The sequence below is a fragment of the Prunus dulcis genome, chromosome 8, assembly GCF_902201215.1.
Source record: "Prunus dulcis chromosome 8, ALMONDv2, whole genome shotgun sequence".
Taxonomy (NCBI): domain Eukaryota; kingdom Viridiplantae; phylum Streptophyta; class Magnoliopsida; order Rosales; family Rosaceae; genus Prunus; species Prunus dulcis.
Genome location: NC_047657.1, coordinates 19,249,136 through 19,274,122, shown reverse-complemented (window position 1 = coordinate 19,274,122; position 24,987 = coordinate 19,249,136). Strand labels below are relative to the sequence as shown.

The window sequence follows — 24,987 nt, the reverse complement described above, 5'->3', positions numbered from 1 at the left end:
CCACTTGTGGAGGATGTTGATGCCTCTCTAGTCATTTTTGTTTCAACTCTCTGGTTGTTTTTGGTGTGGTTTTCATGTTCTGCTTTCCTTCTTTCTTTTTTTAATTAAAAAAAAATTGTAATTTGTTTGTTTTTGGTTTGAATGTAATGGCTCTTTCTGAATTTCAATTATAGTTCTGAATATCCCTCTGTCCCGAGGAACCTGGAAAAAATAATACAGTATTGGTTTCCAAATGGCAATTGAGATTGAGATTAGAAGCAGAACTTCTCAAAAGAAAATTGATCAAACATTCAGATGCTAATTCACAAATCTGGACATTAAGAAAATAGAATTCTGTAAAGAAAATAATATATAACCTGTCTATGAAATCCTTTAGCATTAACTTAATACAAAATTCAGCTCCTTACTTGAGCTAATTCACACTCCACAAACTTGATGCTCAACTACCTCCAAAGCCCTAACATGATCGGCATCCCAGAAAAGTACTGTAACCATCGCGCTAGCACCCTAATCTTACTGAGGAAAATAAGGGGGAAAGCAAATTGAAAAAAGAAAAACAGACTCCTCTAACAGCACCTAGGCTCTGTTTGTACAACAAGAAAACTCCTGCAGAACAAGGATGTGAACATGAATGCTAACTTTTCTGATTTATATCGTTGGACCCAGGGCTGCCTCTGACTAACTCCATACCGATGCTCTTCCATTACACACTGATGCCTGGCTCAGAAGTGGACTCACCCGCATGTGTTTCTGGCGGGGATGGGAGCACCATAAGCCGTCCTTTTTGGGCACGAGGTGGGAGATGCTTTGCTGGTTTTCTTGTTCCCACAGTCCAGGGCAAGAAAACCCCAGTACCACTTGGAGGAACTTTTCGAGGACTCAATACCATAGGCCGAACTGGGGCCAGCATGACCACTGGAGCCCGAAGGACACCCCATTTGGGCGTTACATCCATTCCCTCATAGCCATTGAGAGCTCCATCTTGCACTGCATATGGACTCACAACGCCAGGTTGCCATAGAGTCATGGCACCATTCTGTGTTGGACTTGGTGGTGACTGGAATTGGTTGGAGTCTGCTCTAACTCTGAAGAATGTGATGCTCACCCTTCTATTTGGAGACGGACACATGACGTGTCTTGCCATGTCGGCACTGTTTCCCCTCATAACTAAAAGAGACCTGCAGAAGTTACATTCAATGTTTGTGCTTTCCATCACCATGAGTTGATCCATCCCAATCACAGCCACAGTTAATAGATATGTAATTGAAATTCAAAAGAATTAAGAATACATACCCTTCTTTCAGTGAGAGCATCAGCGGCCCCTTGTAGTTCCCATCATTATCACTCAGAAGGGTGCGCCCAAAAGCCATCGTTGATTCAGAGAGGAGAAGAGTGGCGATGGGCTGGTCCAAATGGGGTGGTTTCAGGAATGGCTGTGAATATTCTCCCTACACAAGAAATAATTGTGATTTCATTTGTTTGTCTCTTAAAATTGAACCAAAAGTACATAAACCAAGACTCATAACACAAACCAATCGTGTGAAGCGCCCTCTTTGCAGCTATGTTCTAGTAAGCAATAACAGAGGAGGTAACATGATAATGCAGCAAAACATAGAATACCTCCTCAAAGAAGTTGATGATGCAACCATTTGGTCTTTTATACTCTGGAATTAGTTGCCACAGTACAAAGTGATCAACCACATCTTGGAGAAGAGCTGGAATTGGCCCTATATTGCCTACAAAGACAAATGTCAAATTAAAGTTAGCTTTGGAATTTAGTATTCACTGCATAGACTGCATCATTGATAAGAACCAAACCAAAATTTTGACAAATTGAACCAAATTTATTAGATAGTTGTAGTATGTATTACTAGTATCGATTATTACTTGTAGTTTCCTCCTTGATCTGTCCAAAAATTGGAACACCAAACTGAATCAGCTCTCTCCTGTTTCCCTTAATCTGCTTGTTGAATAAGACAAAGGTCTCACCTGTATTCAATCGGGAAGATAGAATTAGATTTTTGTATGACTACCAACAATGTATAAAATTACCAGTTACTCTCATTAGTATTGTTACATAGAAATGATTTAGGGCTTAAACTTTGAAAGATTTTTTTTATAAAAATGGTGACGCATCTGATCGCATTGGAATGGTGTATGTTAGAAAAACCTATAATAGAGCAATACACAAGACTTCAACAAACAAAAAAAAACTATAATAAAAATGATCAACTATACAGGTTCAAATTAGTCTAACTACATGGCTTACCAAATCTTGCTATCAAAACAGCATTAATTACAACGTGCATAAAGTCAGTTGAGTAACAAGAATGAGGTTCAAATGAAAGGGGATGAGTTTACCTGAGAGCTCTCCATTCAGTCCAGCCGCATGGAGTTCATTTACAAAGTCAGTCAATTTAAAGAGCTCTGAATCAGTGAATATGTCCTCATATAGCTTTAAACCTTTAACAACATTCACCTGCCAGTTTCAATCATCCGTCAGTCAGTAACAGCTACCTGGTCTTCCTTTAGCAGAATATACCACAGAAAGAACTCTTTGACATCCATCTTCTGTAGTGATCTTAGATTATATAAATAACTCACCATATGCCCTTTGACTGACTCCTTTGCAGAGAAACCTTTTGTCAACTTGATCTCGGTACGACGGGCCTCACATTCTTCATGATTAGAGCATATCTCCACGTTTACTGAATTGAGCTGTGCTTCTTGAGACCCTGCAGTAAAAACAGTAGATAATCAAATGAATATACAAACGCGAAAACCTGTGTTCATTTGCTGCATAACGGATAAACAATAGCTTGTCAGGGAAAAATAAATAATCATTGAAACAGAGAACTGATCCAAAAACCAGTTGGTAAAGTTAAGTAAGAAAACAAGCATTTATCTAAGTCTGTCGAAATAGCTATTATTCAGAAATGATGCAAGTTTATATCAAACCTGAGTCTATAAAACATCACAATAGCATTAAGTAACCAATAAACATTTATTGTACACAAAGCTTTGAAACAGAACACATTCCAGTGACTCCCATCCACATAGCTTTTAGTTCAGTTTTTAAAATTGGATCTTCGCCAAATGCATACCCATAACTTATTTTTAAATGATTTCCAAGACTAGACCTTTCAAAACTGATAAAATAATTCCACATCTTTGCGAGATGATGCATTTGTGCATTCTATCACTTCAACGTTCAATGAATGGGTGAATATGGCTATATGACATGGTTGGCACCACCCTATACCCTATAACAAAAGTGATTTGCAATACCATATAAATGCTCACTTAAATCCAAACATGCCGTTCATTGGTGCTTTTACAACAAAGCAAGCAAAAAGCTATCACTCACTCACTGCTCACCACGCGCACCAACAAGCTCGACCAAAGAGGCAGGACACAATAACAAACAAAAAAACACTAAAAAGCTACCCAACACCACCACTCAACATATCCGAATCTCGAATAGCTTATTCGGCTGCCCAAACATAATGACCCCTGAGTTGACCCGGTAAAGCAACTCGGTAAACATCAAGCGAGTCCGGCCCACAACCAGACTAAAGAAAAAACATTTGAATGTTGGAATGACCACCCGAACTTTTGTCAAAGCCCACCTACCCACCCTCTGATTAAATCAACGAAACGGACCCGTGACGTCAACTGTGTATTAAGACACGGCTCTGATCGAGCGCCGCCTACAATTAAATCAAACGGCACGCATCTCGAGGTCATTACATCAATTGATAGTTGAAAGGCGATTCGCCAACCCCGAAACTAACTGTGACACCGAGTGCAACCAAACCTTTCCCTCACCTCGAGAATCTCAAACCCCCCTAAAACCTCGGGAAAATACCGGCCACAAAAAAACCATATAAAATGTATTTATTTATTTATTTATTTATTTTTGTTCATTTTTCCGGTTGAGAATTTTGTAAAACAGAGAGATTAAACTTTAAAATCAGAGGGATCGAAACGTCAAAAAGAAATCTATCACTGGCTATAACGGAACGTTGAATTCAAAGCCAAAGCCAGAGGAAATGGAAAACGGGCTTTGAATCTCGGATCTGATGGAGAAAAACATGTTTTCATTTGCCTCCTAAAATAATGGACAGAAAAGGAAGCTTGGCTTTTTTTATATTTATTAAAATAATAATATATGTTTGTAATCAGAGAAAATGATCTAACAAAATCTTTTTTTTTTTTTCTCGGAGACCAAACAGGGGAAAGTTTTCCAAATTCCAAACAGAGCTTCATTTCTTCTCCTTACGTTTTCTCACCAACCAAACGGGCCTAACTTCAGAAAACTGTAAAATCAGTACTTTCTCAGCTACAGCTACGTAGCTTCGCGTTTTTGAAGAATCGGAAAATCAAACACACCTGTAGACAGATATCTGATCAACAAAAAATCGAATAAACAAACAAAATCAAAGCTTTAGAGCCATGCTGCTAATGCTAATCTCCCTCAGTACTGAGTCAAACAAACACAGTATTTCATCATAAATTCACAAAAATCGATTGTAATCAAACATAAAAATCATACCTTTTCGTATCAAAATTCAGAATTATTTAATAAAAATCATATCTTTAAAGAAAAGGAATCAGATTACTTACCTGAATCAGTAATCTCGCTATCTGGAGAAGCCTCCTCTTCGATAGCCTCGTCGGCAGCGTCATTTCCATTACTTTCTTCCACTTTCTCATTTTCCTTCTCCTTCTCCTCGTCCAAACACGACTTAGCCTCCTCGCTCTTACAATTTTCATCGGTTCCTGAAACCTCACCGTTTTCTTCACTCTCCTTCTCCGCCTTTTTTGCTCCGACGTTTCGGAGCTCCACCATCACATCGGCGATTGAGTGATACTTCTGCATCTGGAGCACCGGGATCCAATTGATCCTCCTCCGGTGTATCGCTGCAAAAACGGGGCCGTATTCTGCCCCTCCGCCGCTGAGCTGGGTCAGGTGGCCGCAGAGCGAGTCGATGATCGCGTTCGCGGCCGCAAACTCGCCTCGGTACCACCCGATAATAGCGTCCTTCGCCATGGAGTCCGAGACCATCGCCACCGGCGCCGGCGCCGGCATCTGCATATGCATCATTGCGGGTCCCAGCACCGGAGCGGCTCCATCAGTCGGCGACGCAGCTGGCCCAACCGCCATCGCCATCTATGTCACTCTGAGCCCGAAATAAACTGTGTTCTTTTCGTATTCCGAAACCGAAATATCGCGTTTTTATTGTGCACCGGTGTTCCTCTCAGTTATTAACTCGGTCGAGATTTCGGTGAAAAATTTCGGTGAAAAATAAATCACGCAGAGAGAAACAGAGAGAGAGGCTGAGGGAGATTTCACTTGGAGGGGTTTTGTGGGTGGGGACTATATATACTCGGAGGAGGAGCGAGTGTGGCATGTCCGTGTGGGTGGGGACCACTGTTGACGTGGCAAGCTCGAGGTCGATTGACGTGGCACAATGGAAGCGAAGGTTGGGTTGGTTGGCTAAATGGCTTGGGAAGGGGAAGGATGGTTAGGGCACTGTAGCTAGCTGGGAAGGTAAGTAGAGCGAAATGACCGAAATAGCCTTCCCCCAAATGTGTTAGGTCTATCTGGCACGTGCAATATTTGGCTGGCGGGGATTTTCATGCACAGGTGAGACTAATATAGGAAAAAATAAGGCCTTTTAATTTTCAATTCTTGGACCGTCGGATCTGATCTGGTCTGGCATTGCGGTCAAAGCGGTTAGTACCCCCCCCCCCAATATTTATATTTCCATATATATAAAAATCTCCATTTTAGTTTCTTTTTCCTTTAATTTCAAATTTTACTAATTGAGAACGCGTAATTCTTTAAATTGTAGCTGTTTTGTTACTATCAGGAGTGTCTGCAGTAAAATTTACAACTCCTAATTTGGTCATTTGCCGAACTCTTCACTATTTTATAGCCAAGTTCATAATTACAGTCTTATCAAATATTCGGGTAGATTTTTCAATTACTCACTCAACATGTATTGCAGATGCATGTATAGTTTATGATTTGGTTTAAAGGATCCAATAATGTTTATACGATATTTGTGGTCGAATGATCATTAAGTGAGAGATGCTTCAAATTTAAGATCTCGTTCTAATATTGGAAAGATAAATACTACTAAACTATGAGCATTGGTAAGAATTTTAAGGGATTCAAACGAAAGATATCATAAACGAAGAAGAGAAGGATTGTAAATTATACTTCAAATCACGTAACTAATATTAAATATTATCTTAACCCATCTTAATATGATGAGAGTAACTAAAGAACTAGGGTTCCGCATTAATAGTTACTACTAACTTGTCCATATAATTAAGTGCTAATCATACAATCAACGGTCATAACTAATTAACTACTTGTATAAAACGGTCACAAACGGTCATAACTAATTAACTACTTGTGTACAACGGTCGACACAACGATCATAACCAATTGTATGCAAACAACTATTAATGAGCTCTTCTATCTAAGACTCAAGCTCAAGTGAGTTCTATCATAATGAGTATCCATTTTGATCATACAAATTGTGTATATTATTTAGTTAGATCATTTAATCCATATACTTGCCAAAAATAACAGCCATAACTAATTTTGCATTTCATTTAGTTATTAATGAGTTCTTTCACCTAAGGGTTGGTTATGTATACTCAGCTTAAAGAGAAAAAATAAGATAGGCATCGAAGTGAAGGAGAAAAGGTTTCGGCAATTGACATCACTAGGTAGGCAGAACAAAATCAATGACAAGAGACGACCAAAAAAATGCCATGTGTGGTGGTGGGGCAGCAACCCCATGACCAGTAAGGTTCGTTTGGGTGGGTAGGGTCCATTGAGATGACTCTATTGTTGGCTTGTAGACGAGGAAGGAAAGTTGCGTGGTCCCAAGGGGAAGGGAAGGGAAGGTAGTGCCCTAAAACTAAAGGCTAAAAGGGCTGAGGCCCCATCAGAAAAACTTATCTCTGCCCATTTCATTGTTTCTCTCCTATCTCTCTCCGTCCTTATGCCACTTACGGGATGAGAGAGATAGAGAAATAGAGAAGAATGAAACGGGAATATGAAAGTATTTATGCCTGATACGACATGGAAGACATGGACAGATTATATATGGAGTGGTGCACGATGGCTTCTCAGCAGTTGCTACCACCATAAAAGACAGTGCCAACGAAAGCCGGCTATTTATACATTGAAGCAAGCAACCCACTTGACATGCCATTCGGCTTGGCCTCAAGTGCTTTTCCTTTTTCCCTTCTCTTTTGTGCAAGAACCTTTCTTATTCGCACAAAAGGTTTGCTGTCTAATTTCTTTATTTTTGCATGAAAACAAAACAAGCAGCTTCTTTCATAAGCTTGACGTTTACCTGTCATCCATGTGATGTGAGTTTAGATCTTTATGTTTAAGAGAGATACCGAACTAATAATGCACAATAAGAGAAAAGAAAACAAAAACAATACAATATCTGATTGACGTTATAGTCACATGAGGATGAGAAAGAGATTCAAATTCTTAAATGTGGTCACTCATATTCTAATTTTCAATCGTAATTAGAATGTCATATGAGATAGACCTTAATGTTTGTATTATATATTTCAATATTCTCGATATAAGGTCGTTGTTACGTAGTCGTTGTATTCCAATATCATACAATAATTTGTCCACTTGTAAACTAATCTGATCCAAAATATGTGTTTTAATGAATTACAATATAAATGTATGATATTGATTAAAACACATTACATCTTTTAAACCCCTTGATAAGAAAATGTTTATCATTTGAGTATCTTATCTCCAACCTGTTAAAAAGAAAAATATATATCTTCAACCTAGGTATGAAATCTTTTTAGCAAGAACATTTTTAGGTGTGTCACCTACGCACTTTAACATATATTTTTTATGAAGTTTCTTTATTAAAGAAGGGTTAAATAATTCCATTTGGTATAAATATCCACTTGTCACTTTCCTTAACGGTGCAAAATGAATAAATTTAAGTTTTTTAAGAAAAAAAAAAAAAGCAATAGTGTTTATTGAGGAATAGCAGAGTAACTATTACAAAAATCGGGTTAATATCAGCGGCGGTGATAGTGTTTTATTGAGGAAAAAAAAATTTACACTTTTAATTTCTCCAATTAGGATATAAAGCAGTTGTTGCTAAAAGGATGACAAAGCCATCATCTTTAAGTGAAGTGAAGAGTTAAAATATATTAACTTTAAAGGATTCGACCTTTATCAGATTCTACATGGAGATGGGCATAATGGTAATAAAATGAAAATAACTCTGCGTGACCAAGTTTGCAGGCAAGCCAAAGCTTAAGCTGACCTGAATAGTGGGGAAAAAGGGCCATGATTCGATTTCACCTTTTTAGCAAAAAAAAATCGAAGGTGCACATGAGAATTGGGCGGTCCACGTAAAAAGTAGAGTCCAAAAAAGGGCGCCATTTGGATGGAGACCATCCCATGACTCATGCTCGCAAGACCCACACAAGAAGCACTTTGTAGAAAAGTCAAATTCAATCTCAAGTTTCACGCAATTTATAATCTTCAAATTTCATGCCAATAGAAACTCTACATATACTGCTCATGCATGAACATCAAGTCTATGTCAATATTTTAGCATATACTTACTAGAGCTAGATAAACCAATAGTTTTTTTTATGCTCTTGATATAATGCCAAAACTATAAAGCTAGGTCATATTTGTAGTTACGTATTTCACTATGCATGCCTACTTTTAGGGTTCCATTTAGGATGTGACATTTCAAGTATAAAAACTTTAGCAAATGCTCTATTATTATTGCTTTTAAGTTGGGGGTGAAAATAGGATATCGTTTGTGTGCTTCTAATTTTTCGCTGCAAGGAGATGCTTTTACTTCTTATAAATCACGGTTTGACACATGTATAAAAATAACTAATATAAAATACAAAAAGAAAAACTTATACATACATGTCAAACTGTCGTTGACATGAATATGGAATTCCTACTTACACGAGAATGAGGAAAGTATTTTCCGTGAAAATATTAACAATAGAGATACATTTTTAAATTAAAAAACAAGACATATACTTCGGTTAAATTTTCAGAGTAGGAAGATTAAAGATCTTACCCATAACCGAACCTAACACGGATCTAACCCAAAATTCTTGTAACACCAAAGAAGAAAAGAAGTTCCTTTATATTCATCCAAAAAATGAGACCACCAGTCTACTTTGAACGTGCTTGTGCTTGTGACAAGCATCACTTTTTGTTGAATTTGGATGGTGGAGGATGATGTACACAGCTGAGGCATATATATGTAAAACCTGGAGCATCTAAACTTAAGTACAAGTTGTTGTATATTAAAAATGGTAGAGCAATGGCATGTGGATTCTTCACGGCTGTGAGCTTGGGAAGGATATAAAGAACAAATTGGATTCTTTTTCATGATCTGTAAAATCTCTGTGATGGACGCTAACCCAATTAAGAAGGTCCTCGAAAGAAAAAGCCACAACTTGATTTTAGTAAATATTTCATAATCCATCTCCCCCTTCCCCTTTTTCTCTCTCCCAATCCCTCTCAAGGTATTTTTAGCAATTATATACTTCTTAAGTAGATTTTGTGGACAGAAATGCAAAGTCGTAGCCTTGTAGGCTGTTTGGCTGCATGCATAACCAAGGGTTTTAAATCTTAATATATATATATATATATATATATATGGCTAGCAATGGCTGCTCCAACAGTAGTCCTTTTCTGCCTTGAAGTGCATATACAAAATTATTAATCTAATCTATGAGGAAAGAGATTCAATTTTAAGTGCAAGAAAATAAGCTTACTGTTCCGATCAACTGATCTAACCCACATCTGCAACAAACAATCAAATTATAAAATTATAAAATTTGATTTTTTTTTTTAAGTTGATAAAAACTTATGTCACCATCAATATATAAATATATGTGTGTTTTTTTAATGGTCTACAAAAAATTGAAGTTTGACTTTCTCTAAATCATACAATATGTGTGTGTGCGCATGTGTTTGGGTGTGTATGTGGGGCTTCCTAAACATGCATGATTTGGGGGTTGGCATTATACACACATTCACACATCATATACATATTTTAATGTCTCCCTTCTATAATTTGTGTCACAAATTGAATTTCGAAACCATTTCTTGAAACAAATCATATTAAATGCAAGCAAAGCAAAGCAAAGAAAACAATATAATTGTGAAAGCATGCGTGAACATGCTACATATGCAATTCAATATTGTGATTCATTTCACCTCTGCTTATTTATTTATTTATTTTAATTTATAGGAAAAAAAAAGAATATAATATATCTTATACGTACTTGGATGCCTACGTACGTATATCGTGTATATGTAATAATAATAAAAAACAATAGTTGGTCGTTTTTATAAACAAATATATAAATTTAGTTTGCTCATTGAGACCCCCGAAGGTCCTTTTTTCTCATCAGAGATGTGTTTATATCAATAAAACAAAAATACAAAAAGGACGGTGATTTCATGTTTAAATTTAGAATTATATAGTTTGAGGCATTATTATTAGTTCTCACATGATGCATGTTTGAGTTTGACTTGGCTCAGTTTGGTCACAAGTATTTCAGATTTATTTATGAGCCAGCCAGAGCCAACCTTACCTGGTTGGGTGACCAAGTTTTCATTTGAAGCAAACATAACAATGCCTTTTTCCCCTTTTCCACCCGGCAATACTTTTTCACTTTCAAATTTGAAAAAATGATCCATCATTAACATTAAACAACATTATTAAGCTCAAAAGTACGACATTGTTTAGCCACAAAACCATGAAATATTACCAAATTTTATTACAATTAGCATAGGTAACCACCAGGGACGGAGTTAGAATTGTAAAGTTGGATGGTCGAAGTAGAAAACACAAGTATATAAAACACTTAAGTATTCAATAAATACGGGTTTAGAGTTAAATATTTCTAATTGAGTCATTTAGAAGAAATTTTAACTTAAATTATAAGTTGTTTATTACAAATTCTATATATTATATATAATATAATCAGTCCCGATCTCTTGGACCACAGGAGTCCAAGAGATTGTGGTCACCCACCGTTGGATATTAATCCAATAGTTCAAAATGATATATATAAATGCAATATGACATAAATGATTATTACCCGATTCAAGTCATAAATGAGTGAATCGTTGAATTTATATCCAACGGTGAGTGACCATAAATCTCTTAGACTACAGGGGTCCAAAAGATCAGGACTGATAATATAATATAGGAGAGACAGTCCCGATCTCTTGGACCACAGGAGTCCAAGAGATTGTGGTCACCCACCGTTGGATATTAATCCAATGGTTCAAAATGATATATATAAATGCAATCTGACATAAATGATTATTACCCGATTCAAGTCATAAATGAGTGAACCGTTGAATTTACATCCAACGGTGAGTGACTATAAATCTCTTGGACTACAGGGGTCCAAGAGATCAGGACTGATAGGAGAGATACTATAAAAATATTGGGGGGCAGCTTGGGGGCAGGGCTAGGCTTAGGAGTGGCTCCATCACTAATGGCCACCTAGAAAAGCTCCATATATAAGCTACGGATACATCCATGGGTGTCAGGTCAATGTTACCACACTAGCTAGCTAGCATTATCCTAAATTATTGCAGTCAAAATGGTTTATTGTTCGAGTGATTAAAAGTGTTTTATTCCTACATTCGAAATCTCATGTTCAATTTTCATCTTTTAATATTGTTTGTATAAAAAATTTAAAAAAGGCCAGAATCATAAGTAAATGAAGTGACATCATAGTGTGAGAGTTTCATAGAGCAATATGGCATATACTAATATGCGCATGCTGAGCCCCAGAAAACGAGAACTTTTCCAAGGCAGCTAGAAGAGTCAACGAAATGGTTCAACTTCAAAATTTGGCAGCAAAAATGAGAAGATTATGAATAGAAAATTAGAGAAATAAAGAAATTCGTTAATTCATTAATTAATGGGTGTAGTTGGAGTGGAGGAGACGTCGTCCAGGGCAGGAACATAAAAATGCAGAGGAAGTTGAAGAAGAAAACATGGTCATGGTGTAATGGGCCGTCACGCAAGGAATTGAATTAGAAGCATGACGGATGACCAATCCAGAGGCCTTGCATTTTCTCAGTTCTCACTTCAATTCAAATCAACTAACCATAAAGTTGGGTGGGCCCCACTGGCCCTACCCTGTGGACCATAGGCGATTATGGAAATTTCATGCCGTAGAAAACAAGATGGGGTCCAGTATTTTATTATGATGTAACTAACAGAGTGGGCCAAATAGAAAATATCTGATCATGTGTCATAAATTTAAAATCATTGTTAAGGCCCATAAGAGCCCGATCGTAGGGCTTGCCTTATGATCGTCCCAACATACCCAGCCCATGTCGACATTTTATTTTTATCTTTTTATAAAAACAATATTGGACGAGGAGGGGATGAGGGAGGATCCGAACACAAGACCTCTGATGCATGAATAACTGCTCTTAACCACTTGAGTTACAATCCCCACCACCAAGCAAATGAAAAATTTGTGATATTTGTTCAGAATTTATCTATCTAATTGCTACTTATGTCAGTTCATATGTTTTGTTTGGGGAATGCTAGCAACCTTCTCTCTAACATTCTCCTTTGGACATTCTCCCTTTTTCTCATGACATGTGTCATTCTCATTACACTTAAAACAATGTCATTAATGCATTATACAAGCTAACTTTTGCTTCCCAAGTTTACCCTATTCAATTAATTCTTTTTTATTTTAAAAACAACTCTCTTACCATCTTAATAAAAAGTTCTTTTATTTTTATTTATAAAGTAAGTTATTTTTTTGAAAGATAATGTCTGCTTTCCTCTCTTTTTTAACACAAAAGAAATTTCAATTTTTTATTTTATATATAAAAAAGACGTCATTCACATTTGTAAGCACCCCAATGGTAAAGAGTTTACAAACAAACTTTTTTTTTATAAAGGAAATTGCTTGATTGCATTTTTTTTATATTACTAAATAAACCAAAATATCCCCTAACAACATAGGCTTGAGATCAAATATATAGAAGGAAAATCATCAAAATCGAATTCAATATGAAAATAAATAAATAAATTACAGTTTAGATTAACAAAAGAAAAACAAAAGAGTGGTTTGCATCTATACTATACAAACGGCTATAATATGTTGCTCTACTCTATTTTTAATGGTCATGAAGACAAACATTTATAACAACCCAAGGCAAAAGGCTTAGAGGAGAGCCAAATCCTGTACAAAAAAGAAGCAAAGACCCAAAAATAACTGACGTTAAATTTTTATTATTTATTATTTAAACTTTTTATTAAGATGGTAAGAAAGTTGTCAAAAAAAAATTTAGATCAATTGAATAGGGTAAACTTGGAAAGCAAAAGTTAGCTTGTATAATGCATTAATGACATTGTTTTTAGTGTAATGAGAATGACACATGTCATGAGAAAAAGGGAGAAGATCCAAAAAAGAAGGTTAGAGAGAAGATTGCTAGCATTCCCCGTTTTGTTTTAGGTGATGCTTTATCAATCCCCGCCATTTTGGTTCACATGGGCTTGTGCCACGTCGCCCTTGACTTTACAGCCCATCTTTGCTCTATTCAGCTGACCCAATTGTTTGTTTGGCCTCTTGGATATTGTAGATATTAGGAATCTCCCCTTCTAGTAATTTGCAATGTTAATTCATATTTAACCAGATTTACAGAGCAAAGAGAGAAAAAAACAGTGCTTAAACAAAGTAAGCTTATTATGCATTAGACACTAATAGCATGCACACACAACACAAATTACAATTAGGCATATCAAGGATTTACTCCCAGCAAATACCAACACCACCATTATTTACTTAGCACAACCCATAAACCAAAAGTTGAAATAAAATAATCTCCTTCTTACTCTCTCTTGAAAGAAGCACTCTTTCCAGCACCAAGATTTGAGGGTGTAGATTTGAACTTGTTCTTTGCACGATGAATATAATCAGAGAAATGGTCTTTGACACTTTCTTTTTTCTTCGCATCATCATCTGATTCTGATATGTTGTTCGACGACATGGTTCTGATCTTAATCTTTGCCTGGTTGATATATTCAGAAAACGTGTCATTAATATCCAGCCCTCCTGGTTTCTTACCTTCATTCTTAACTTGTGGTGCCTCTGCCTCATGAACTTTCACAGCAGCATCATGATTGTACAGTGCTTCCCCAACAGCTCCTTTTAATGGAGACTCAGAGTGCTTAGGCTTCTGCTTCTCCTGCTCCTCAGCTTTTGAATAAGTAGCCTTGTTTGGCTGAGCCTCAGAGGGCTTCTGTTTCTCCTCAGTAGCTTTCCGTGGCTGAGTCAACAGCTCTGCCTTGTGCTTGGGGCTTCCTTGGTCATGATGTCCTTGGCAAACCTTTGCCACTTTGGTGATCCTTTGAGCATGCACAGTCAGAGCAGCAGCAGCAGCAGGAGGCAGGACTGTTTTCTCAGAAGTGATTGGAATTTGAACCACCTTCGGAGCTGATTTCTTGGGTTGTGGAGGACTGATTTGAACATCAACAATCTTCACAGCATTAACATGACTATTGGCTGGCAGATTTAGAGGATCTGATCTTGCAGGGGAGACAGAAGCGATTTGGCGAATCTTTCGAAAAGCAGGAGTTACTGTGATGACGCTAAAGATTTTCTCACAAACCCCGGTTGAGTCTGAGGCAGCAGAAACATTGCCATTGCTTCCCATCAAGTATATATATAAATATATATGTGATGAAGTTGTGAGAAACCAGAGTGGCTTGCTAACTACAAGAGAAGGTGGTATTTATAGGCATTCTAAATTAATGCCAAATGTGGCCAAAACATATAATTTAAAACAAAGCAAGTTGTGGTGTGCAGAAACGAAGGGGGTTTGTTGGGTAAGAATCCCTCATAGCTACTCACTTGCCACAGAAAAGAAAAGTAGTTTGTCTAATTTCAGGGACATAATGTTTGGGATCATATTCTCATAGACTTTATGTGACTATTTTCTACGGATATTATCAGATTCTCAAAAGTACCACTAGGAAAGCTGGTTTCCACAAGTGCTTTTTTTGACAAGAGAGTTTTCGAGAAGGAAATGAGGCACCCTGCAGGGAAGATTGAGTACTTGTTGTGGATGGATGAGCATCAGTATATATATTATGTGGGAATAATGGAATCTCTTCGAGTGTGGAAAACTTAACCCCCTTGTAATTACAAGAATCTCTTATGGTTGTGATCCCACCAATTACACTAAAAAAAAAAAAAGAAAAGAAGCTTGAAAGAATCATGCTTTTGCTGCCTCGTGAGTCATGCGTCGTGACAAACCAGTTCACATTAGAAACTTAGACTAGCTTTTGACTAATTGAATGAGTTCTCTCTTTTTTTAAAGAAAGAACCTCATGTGAACGAGGAAAACTACCATAAAAAAAGAAATTGTCGCAATTCCTACGTTGTAATGCAAAACCTTCAAATTTGTTATATGCTTATGCATTTCAGCTTCAGCACCCACTTAAGGGAATGGATGGGGAGGGGGAAAACTCACACACTCAAATACCGTAAGTTCCCGTTTGGTTCATGGGAAAGGAGGCTTGGGAATGAGAATTCAATTGCTTTCTTATGTTTGATAAATCCAGGTATGGAAAATGGTTGCCTGACACATGGGAAAGTGAAACCCTCCTCTTAACTTGGGTTTTGTTTTCTCTCCTCATGGGAAAGTTTAGGAAAATGAGCCAACATTCAATGTACAATTTTCATGACTATTTTGTCCCTATGAACAATTTATAATTACAACATATCATTAAATGCATTTTTATTTTATTTTATTTAATATGGGTTTAATTGGAAAATTATACAAACTTTGTTTTTCATTCCTACTCAAAACAAACATGGGAAAAGAAACAAAGTGAAATCTCCCGATTACTTTCCCGACATTACCAAACGTGGGAAAGGAATCTTTTATTCCCATTCCTTGAGAAATGACATGGGAAGTGATTTACCCTCAAATTCATTCCGTGAACCAAACGGGGCCTAAGAGTTTGAACCCAGGATCACTCGGGAGCACAAAGGTGATCTAACACACACCCCATTTGTGCATTTCAGCACTTAATTGGAAAAGTACTCTATTGAGAAGAAGAAATCACAAAGATTTGTAGCTTTGTTAATGTAAACGAACATTCTCTTCACATTTCACGTGTTTTATGGGGAAATTTTGAATAGGAAGCTAGGGTGTTTTTCCTTCCCTTTATTTTCCATTCAGATGTAAGAATCAAATTATACAAAATTAAGAAGATTATTTCCTTTTCTTCTCCTTTCCCCATAGGTTAACTTTGCTTTAAGATCATTCTCTTCGCATTTCACGTGTTTTATGGGGAAATTTTGAATGGGAAGCTAGGGTGTTATTCCTTCCCTTTGTTTTCCATTCAGATGTAAGAATCAAATTATACAAAGTTAAGAAGATTATTTCCTTTTCTTCTCCTTTTCCCCATAGGTGAACTTTGCTTTAAGATCTCTTCTCATTTGTCGTAAAGTGTATCTTTATGCTCTAATTGGTGGTCTAGTGATGCCTTAGTGAAGACTAACGTTTCAACCCACAACGAAAATCATTCTTCCACCAAAAATAAAAGCATTATCAGCCAACAAATGAAAAAGGCACAGTTAAACCAAACAAGAAACGCGGCCATAATTTCTATAGATCACATCAATATACAAAGATACAAGGATGTTCGCCGGTTAATCATTTACAAATTTTCAACAGCAACGCGAGAAAGCATCCATGTCAGGAATATTTCCGGATATAGAAGCATATAACATTGCGAGTTTACTCATAGGCAAAAGTTCCGCCGCCCGGAGGGGCACTGGCACAGTTGCACCGCATAACAAGGTCTTTGTTAAACTCCCAGAATGAGGAACAACTCAGGCATTCAACCGTCAAGATTTCTTCACAGCTAAAAAACAATTGAAGCAGAATCCTAATGGCGGAAAGTCTTCACTGCCTGATCAATTCTTCGTCGGCAGAGAGGACAACTGGTCAGGTGCAAGGAGCATGTTGTACAACAGCACATATGACCACACCTGATGATAAAAATAAATGAATAAGCCATGTGCTAAATTTAAGAAGTAATAAATTAGACTGCCTATTGTATCAAATACTGAAAAGGCAATTCTTACGGAACAAAAACCGCATTATACTCATGCTCAAGGCATATCACACATAAATCTGGCATCAGCCTCTTGCTTCCATCTAACACATTATCATCTTTTTCGTTCGAACCTGGGAGAAAAAAAGTTCAGCCTTTCAGTACATTTTCAGGCATATATTGCATACAACATTGTAACAAGGACACTCATCAATATACCTTCATTATCTTCCCCAGATCTTTTAGCAGCTGCAGCAAGAACCCTGCACGGACAGGAATTTCATTATCTATTTGTCTCAGACAGACAGAAGAAACAATGGAAGAAACAGAGTTGAATAAATTGGGCTTCTACTTCTACCCAAAACAATAAACCTCTTTGGAACAGGCGGCCTATTTTTATGTGTGCCAAAATCAATACATGCTGTTTTCCTTTACAAGACTACATATGCAGCGACTTCCACAAGCAATCAATTTCCAAATAAACAGACAAACTTAGGCGAAACTTACCTTCTCTGCAATTCCCAACGGCGCCTTCTTTCCAAGATGTATTGGACAGAATGCTTAGCAACCAAATAAACACCAAACACGGTCAAACCCAAAGATGCGTATTTGTACCACCTGGTAAAAAGATCTATATTAATTAGACTTCAGAAAAAGCACACCATTAAGAGGCACATGAGTGACATGTCAATACACATTCAGGCTTTCATATAAACAACCTTGCCCATTTCCCAAGGTTTGCAATAAGCTGATCAATGGTTTTGGGAGAGACATAAAATGGCCCTTTGTGAGGTCGTTGAATCCGGATGGTACCAATGTCATCTTTGACAGCCTGTTATAAATTTGAAACAATAAGTGAGTATACAAATGAGTACACCAACATCATAACATTTTAATGCACACAATCAAAGAACTGGCTGCAAATACAAGGGTGATTTGTTTATTAAACAACAGGTTAAAGCTGTTTTACACGATTGCAAGTTCTTATAAGACACAAGGCTCAGTCTAGAAAAACATCAAGGTGTTTGGATTACATACATGCATATCATCCAACTTAAGTACATTTTGGTACCATACTAAACTAAAAACGCTGGTAGAAGCAGTAAATCTATAATGTAAACTGACGTCTATTATCTGAATATCAATTGTAATTTGTTGGCTTTAAGCTATTTCTATATGAAAGGATACAGTATCATATTAAACTACAACATACCTCACCAACAACACTCAAAGACGTGCCTGTTGGAAGTACTCTCTCAATTCGTTTGACACCAAGCATCTGAGACAAAATAACTATCATATTAGTTGAACCCACTTAGTTTTGCCAGATATAATTACTAAACAAGACAAACCTTGAGGCCCTGAAGATAATCTAATGTCCCACGTACGAGGGACCGCCCTGACTCTTCAAATACCTCACTTGCGACTGGCAATACAAAGCCTGTGGCGCCTCGAGCTCCCACCACATGCACACGACCGGTTCCATCATCCTGATAAAAAGAACAAGGAGCCACGATCATAACCTAATACTCAACTTTCACTCCAAGTGAACTGAAAATAATATTTACTCAATCAAACACAAGAATGGACATGTGGAAGTCTCAGAAGACCACACCACGAATACGCCATTGTTGCATACTCTCATGTGAAAGAGATAAAGAGAGCTCAAATGCTCACCAAGTACCAGGGGACCTCTTTACTCATTGAAAGCATCAAAGCAGAATCCTGTATCCATGAACCAGCATCATTGTGTTTCAAAAAATGTTGTTCTGCCTGAAGAAGATCAACAAGATAGTTAATTACCAATTACGAAAGAAAACAAAAACATGGCTGATGAAAGCATATATTGTTTAGAGTTATGACTTGTGTACCGTTTCCTCCACAACTACACCTCGTAAACCAGTGAACTCACAGGTGATGGGGGTTTCAGAGCTAACTCTCCCCGAAATTGCAACCACCAATGGTAATATGCACTCGGAATCCAACAATTTTGCTGAAAAGTGAGAGAAGACAAAAATTCATACTTAGGAAACAAAGCCAAGCAGACTAACGGCATCGATCACTAGCAGATAAATCTTTTCCCAGGCAGATGTTCGACATGAAAATGCATTTAAAAGGCAATGGCTTTCAAAAAAGGCGCCAAAAAAGAAAATAAAAAACAAAAACCGGTCTTTCAATTTCAGAAAAAGGGGCATACCCAATTCCTTCAACTGATTAATCCGAGTGGCCGATTTAAGAATATCTGCATCCCTGTGAAATCACCAAACACCAAAGAAGTTACCCTCAACAAATATAATCTCTCCAAGAACTTACAAATACAAAAGACAAGGTGCTTCATAACTTCAAAGCGTGTAATTAATGGTTACTAAAGCTCTTATTAAAACAAAGCTGATCCAATTTTAAAAATGGAGCATACACTGACCTGCCACTGCTCCTGCCAAGAAGGTAAAGAGCAGCTGCACTCAAACAACAACTTAATCCACCCCAAGGCAGCATCTTTTACAACCTCAACAAGTAAAACCCTAATTCCAAACCATCGAGCTATTTCTCTCCGTCATAGTTATGTAATACTGGTGGGATCAAAGTTTACAATAAACGGATTCATAAAGAAAGAAAATGATACACGAAAAATTGATGCTTTATGAAAAAGCGGAAGAAGAAAAATAGAGAAGGACGTCGGAATTAGGGATTTCGGGATTGAGAGGAGAAAACGAAAAGAGAAATTCTAGGGAAATAGGAAACCGCGAAGAAAGGGTTCTCGAATCTTTCTGTTTGTTTCCCGGGAAACTTAAAAAGGAAAAGTTGGGAAGGGAAATTAGGGAGAGGGAATTAGATACGAGAAGTGTTGGCAAGGGCGAAGGGAGGTGAAGGGACGAGAGACAGAGACAGAGCGACAGAGCTTTCGGTTTGGGCGTTTGCTAAGATCCTACCCATCACTCACGTGGATTGGCGTTGGGGATAGATAGAAATAATGTGCAATGCAAAGACGGGAAATTTATTAAAAAAATAAAAAAGGGATAGAGTATAAAAAAAATTAAAAAAGGATCCAGTATAATTTTTTTTACAGTATAGCCGGCCGGCTATACTATTTATCAAAAAAAATTTAAGGGGCAGGTTATAGCCGCCCGGCTATACTATTTATTAATAAAATTAAAAGGTACAGAGTATATCCGCGTGGGTAGACTATTTTTAAAATAAAATTACCCGGTGACAAGGTATATCCGCTCGGATAAACTTTTTTTTTTAAAACAAAAAAGGGACAGAATATAGCCGATCGGCTATACTATATATATATATTTCAAAAGAAAGGAGGAAGCATGGCTGAAGAAGAAAAATCGAGAAGGACTTCGGAATTGGGGATTTCGGGATTGAGAGGGGAAAACGAAAAGTGAAATTCTAGGAAAATAGGAAACCGCGAAGAAAGGGTTCTCCAATCTTTCTGTTTGTTTCCTGGGAAACTTAAAAAGGAAAAGTTGGGATGGGAAATTAGGGAGAGGAATTAGATACGAGAAGTGTTGGCAAGGCAAGGGCGAAGGGAAGTGAAGGGACACGAGAGAGAGTGACAGAGCTTTCGGTTTGGGCGTTTGCTAAGATCCTACCCATCACTCACGTGGATTGGGGTTGGGGATAGATAGGAATGGTGGGCAAAGATGGATTTCTAGCCGTTAAGCATTTATAAATCTCAATAGTGAATCCAGAAAAGCACCGTGTAGTGAAGTTGCCACTACAAGGAACACTAAGCCTTCAGGTTCTTTAGAAAGAAAGAAAAAAGATGATCCAATCATCGAGAATTCTTCATCCACTAGAGCAGAGAACCTCAAATTTGAAGCAGAATCTTAAGGGCGGAAAGTCCTCACCACCTGCACAATTTGTTGCCGGCAAAGGGGACACTTCCTCAGGTTCAAGCAGCAACTTGTACAACAGCACATATGACCACACCTGGAAAAATAAATGGGTCGGACGTGTGCTGACTTAACAAAGGAATAGATGAGACGCTTTATTGTAATAAATGTGGGAAATGCAGTTCTTACGGGACAAAAACAAAACAAAACTCCTGCTCAAGGCATATCACACATGAATTGGTACCATTTGCATCAACAGCCCCTTCGCCTGAACCTGGGAGACAAGAAGTTCAAGACTCTTGGTACATATAGGACAATATATTATATGGAAAAAAACAGTGTAGTGGGGACGCTCCGCTATATACCTTCATTATCTTTCCCAGGTCTTACAGAAACTGCAGAAACTGCCCTGCATAGGCAGGAATTTCATTTTATATTGGTCTCAACAGAGAGAAGAGACAATGGAAAAAAAACATATCTAGAGTTAAATAAATTGGGCTTCTATCCAAAAATACACCTCTAGGGAACAGGTGTGGCATATTTTCATGAGTAACAACATCAACATAAACGTAACTTGGGCAAATAGCTTACCTGGTCAGGCTTCTCTGCAATTCAAAGCGGCGCTGTCTTCCCGTGATGTTTTCATTAAATTCCAAGGCAATCAAAGTAAGACCGATGAAAGCCAAACCAAAAGATGCATATTTGAGAAACCTGGTAAAGAAACCTATGTTAATTAGACTTTAGATAAAGCACACATAAAAAAAAAAACAAGAGCAGCGCATGGTGTAAACACACACACACACACACACAAAGCTAGCGCACACGTCTATATGCATTCAGGCATTCATATTAACAACCTTCCGCAGTTCCTACGGCTTGCAATGAGCTCATCAATGGATTTGGGAGAGACATAAAATGGCCCATCGTGGGGTTTTGGAATTCGAATGGTACCAACGGCATCTTTGACAGCCTGAATGTGAACTTGAAAGATTGAGGGATTAGTATATAATTAAGTAGACTAACATCATAACATTTAAATGTGCAAAAAATCTCCATCAGTGAACTTCCTGCTAATAAATGGGGCATGTCTAGGAAACTACAAGTTAAAGCTGTTTATTGTGTATACTATGAAACTACAAGTTAAAGCCGTTTACTGTGTATACAATACCAAGTTCTTCTAAGCAAAAAAGGCTCATCCTTGGAAAACATTAATGTGGTTGGAGTATATCCATGCACATCATCCACACCATCCATACAACTTATGTAAAGTTTGGTATTGGTAGCATATTAAACTGAAAACCTTGGTGTATGCTGTAATTCTATAATGTAAAGTCATATATACATAAACACACACGCACATTGAATTATCTGAATACTAGTAGTTGATTATTAGCTTTAGAGTGTAGTTGTATGAAATGAAAGTGCTTCAAAATCTTGGGATATGAAGTACTTGCAGTATCACATTGAATTACAACATACCTCGCCAACAACACTCAAAGAAGTACCAACTGGAAGCACCCACTCGGTTCGTTTGACTCCAAGTACCTAGACAAAATAGTGAAAAAATTTAGTTGAACCGATGAAGTTTTGTCAGATATATAGACTACTAAACAAGGCAAACCTTGAGGCCTGGGCGGTAATCTGTTGTCTCACATTTGAGGCATCTCCTTGACTGTTCAAATACCCCATGTGAAGCCGGAAGGTTAAAGCCTGAGGCACCTTGAGCTCCCACCACATTCACACGTCCAGTCCCATCATCCTGGTATAAAAAACCAAGGAACCACCACATATCAAGTTAGTCAACGTTCAACCAAGTGCACCCAAAACTAATATTTACTTAATCAAGCACAACAATGAACATGTGGAATTCTCTAAGAAGACCACACCCCAAATACACCATGGTTGCGTACTGATACTCTCATGAGACACAGAGAGAGAGAGAGAGCACAGCCACTCACCAAATACCAGGGGACTTCTTTACACGTTGAAAGCATCAAATCAGAACCCGATCTCCAATCACCATCCACGTTGCGTTTCAAAAACTTTTGTTCTGCCTGAAGAATATATCAAGAAGATTGCAATTAGAAAAAATAAAAATAAAAATCACCTCAAAAGAAAGAATCCCATATTATATATGGCATCTAGAGTTATGATTTGTACCCATTGCTCCACAATTACACCTCGTAAACCACCAAACTCACAGTTTATGGGGGTTTCAGAGTAAACTATCCCTGAAATTCCAACCACCAAGGGCACATGCTCAGAATCCAACAATTTTGCTGAAACATGAAAGAAGACATTGTTATTTTGGAAACAAATGCAAGCAGATTAACAGCATCACTAGCAAATAAATCTTTTCCCAGCAGATGTTCCATATGAAAATGCGTTTAAAAGGCAAAGCAGTGGGCTGCCAGGACTAAAAACTTGACTCTCTAACATTTGTGATGAGTTCCATGGATACTCACAACCGTTTCTATCTCATCATCACATTGCTTCTTTTCTCATACACGTTTATCAAAATTACAAATTGTAAATCAAACTCAAATGGAACTTCAAGAACAACTAAGAATTTCTACACGTTTATGGAAAAGACAGGAATTCTCCAAGAGTCTTTCAGAAAAGGCGCCAAAACTAGAAAAACCGAAAAAAACTTTTCAAGAAAGGCACAAACGTGTAAATCATCCCTGTCCTTATCCTCCTACTTATCCATGTTCTTGATGCGTTCCAGGAAATACTGCTCTGCCTAAAAACAGACATCAACAAGAGTGTAAATTATCAATGATGACCGAAAACAGAACCCATTAAAGAAAGTTTCCAAATTTGTAAAGGTTATTTAGAGTTAAGATTTGTACCCTCTGCTCCACAATTACCCCTTGTAAACCACCCTTTTCACAGTTAATGGGAGTTGCTGAGCACACCCTTCCTCTAACGGCAACTACAACTCGGCATTCGTATCTCAGCAACCCGACTGAAAATGAAGCAACATAAAATTCCTATTTAGAAATGTCAAGAACTTGAAGAACAATTAAGAGTCATATGGAAAAAAGAAACAGCGCAGCAGCGTACCCAAATCCTTCAACTCCCTAATCCGACGGACCGATTCAAGTTTACGTGCTTCACTGTAATAACCCAAAACGCAAAAAGAAAAGTTGCCCACCAAGAAATTTAATTCCTGTAAGAACTTAAAAGAATTGTACCAGACAAAATAAAAATGGTGCTTCGGCTCGGAACTTCAAAATGCGTACTTATTTGTTCGTGAGCTCTGTTAAACATAAAGCTAGAATCTTTTGAAAGAAGAAGCTAGAATCTTTTCAAAGGAGACGATCAACATGCCTGTCAATGTGAAAGCCAAGAAGGAAAAGAGCACCTCCGCCCAAGCACCACAGTATTCCATCCCGAAGCATCTTGTGCTGCTCTATCAATGAAGAAGAAATAAAATCTGAAGCATCTTCTGCATTTGGGTGAAGTTTCAACCCGCGCGGCTACACTATTTGTTAAAAAAATTAAAACCAAAAAAACCCAGTAAGGCCGATCGGCTATATTATTATTATTATTTTAATTAAAAAATCGAGTATAGCGGCACGGCTATACTATTTACATAAAAAATGGAAGAGGACTTGCCAGCGATTAGGTACCCACGTGTCAAAGTAAGTATAGTCGCACGACTATACTATTTTTAAGAAACAATAATAAAATCGAGTATAGCCGGTGGCTATACTATTGCTACAATTTTGCCAAAAAAAAACATAGACATAATTGGTGAAATATAATTACAACAACGAACAGATTCAAATTTTCAAAATCTGTAATGACAAAAGCAATCCAAGTTCCTACCTCTAATTACTACAACCACAATCCTGACCAAGGGTTTTAATCCAAAAATGAAAGAATGAGGTAATGAGATAATATTTCAGAAGGTGATAGATTGACCAAGAAAACATAAAGAGAATGACATAATATTTTGGTTAGAA

The 24,987-nt window shown here is 37.4% G+C and overlaps 3 protein-coding genes across 4 annotated transcripts; all 3 read right to left on the bottom strand.

Annotated features, from left to right (window-relative positions):
- Positions 1–317: 317 nt before the first annotated feature.
- LOC117637214 (RNA demethylase ALKBH10B) lies at positions 318–5,526 on the bottom strand. Its single transcript, XM_034372054.1, has 7 exons — positions 4,627–5,526; positions 2,605–2,735; positions 2,362–2,479; positions 1,888–1,989; positions 1,621–1,736; positions 1,294–1,448; positions 318–1,178 (listed from the first exon to the last, which is right to left on the bottom strand). Exons 1-7 carry the CDS (start codon positions 5,171–5,173, stop codon positions 704–706), a joined length of 1,644 nt encoding a protein of 547 aa, XP_034227945.1. The 5' UTR covers positions 5,174–5,526; the 3' UTR covers positions 318–703.
- An 11,166-nt stretch (positions 5,527–16,692) lies between these two features.
- LOC117637055 (E3 ubiquitin-protein ligase SP1-like) lies at positions 16,693–20,134 on the bottom strand. 2 transcript variants are annotated; one of them, XM_034371808.1, is made up of 11 exons: positions 19,597–20,134; positions 19,372–19,424; positions 19,046–19,167; positions 18,852–18,947; positions 18,527–18,664; positions 18,388–18,453; positions 17,894–18,006; positions 17,682–17,792; positions 17,394–17,437; positions 17,206–17,308; positions 16,693–17,109 (listed from the first exon to the last, which is right to left on the bottom strand). In XM_034371808.1, exons 1-11 carry the CDS (start codon positions 19,668–19,670, stop codon positions 17,007–17,009), a joined length of 1,023 nt encoding a protein of 340 aa, XP_034227699.1. In that variant the 5' UTR covers positions 19,671–20,134; the 3' UTR covers positions 16,693–17,006. The 2 variants fall into 2 exon arrangements, with proteins under 2 accessions (XP_034227699.1, XP_034227700.1); XM_034371809.1 differs by having other exon boundaries at positions 18,590–18,664.
- A 357-nt stretch (positions 20,135–20,491) lies between these two features.
- LOC117637054 (E3 ubiquitin-protein ligase SP1-like) lies at positions 20,492–24,472 on the bottom strand. The gene is made up of 10 exons (XM_034371807.1): positions 24,350–24,472; positions 23,177–23,295; positions 22,975–23,070; positions 22,638–22,775; positions 22,496–22,561; positions 21,874–21,986; positions 21,608–21,727; positions 21,382–21,425; positions 21,206–21,290; positions 20,492–21,113 (listed from the first exon to the last, which is right to left on the bottom strand). Exons 1-10 carry the CDS (start codon positions 24,408–24,410, stop codon positions 21,011–21,013), a joined length of 945 nt encoding a protein of 314 aa, XP_034227698.1. The 5' UTR covers positions 24,411–24,472; the 3' UTR covers positions 20,492–21,010.
- Positions 24,473–24,987: the final 515 nt, after the last annotated feature.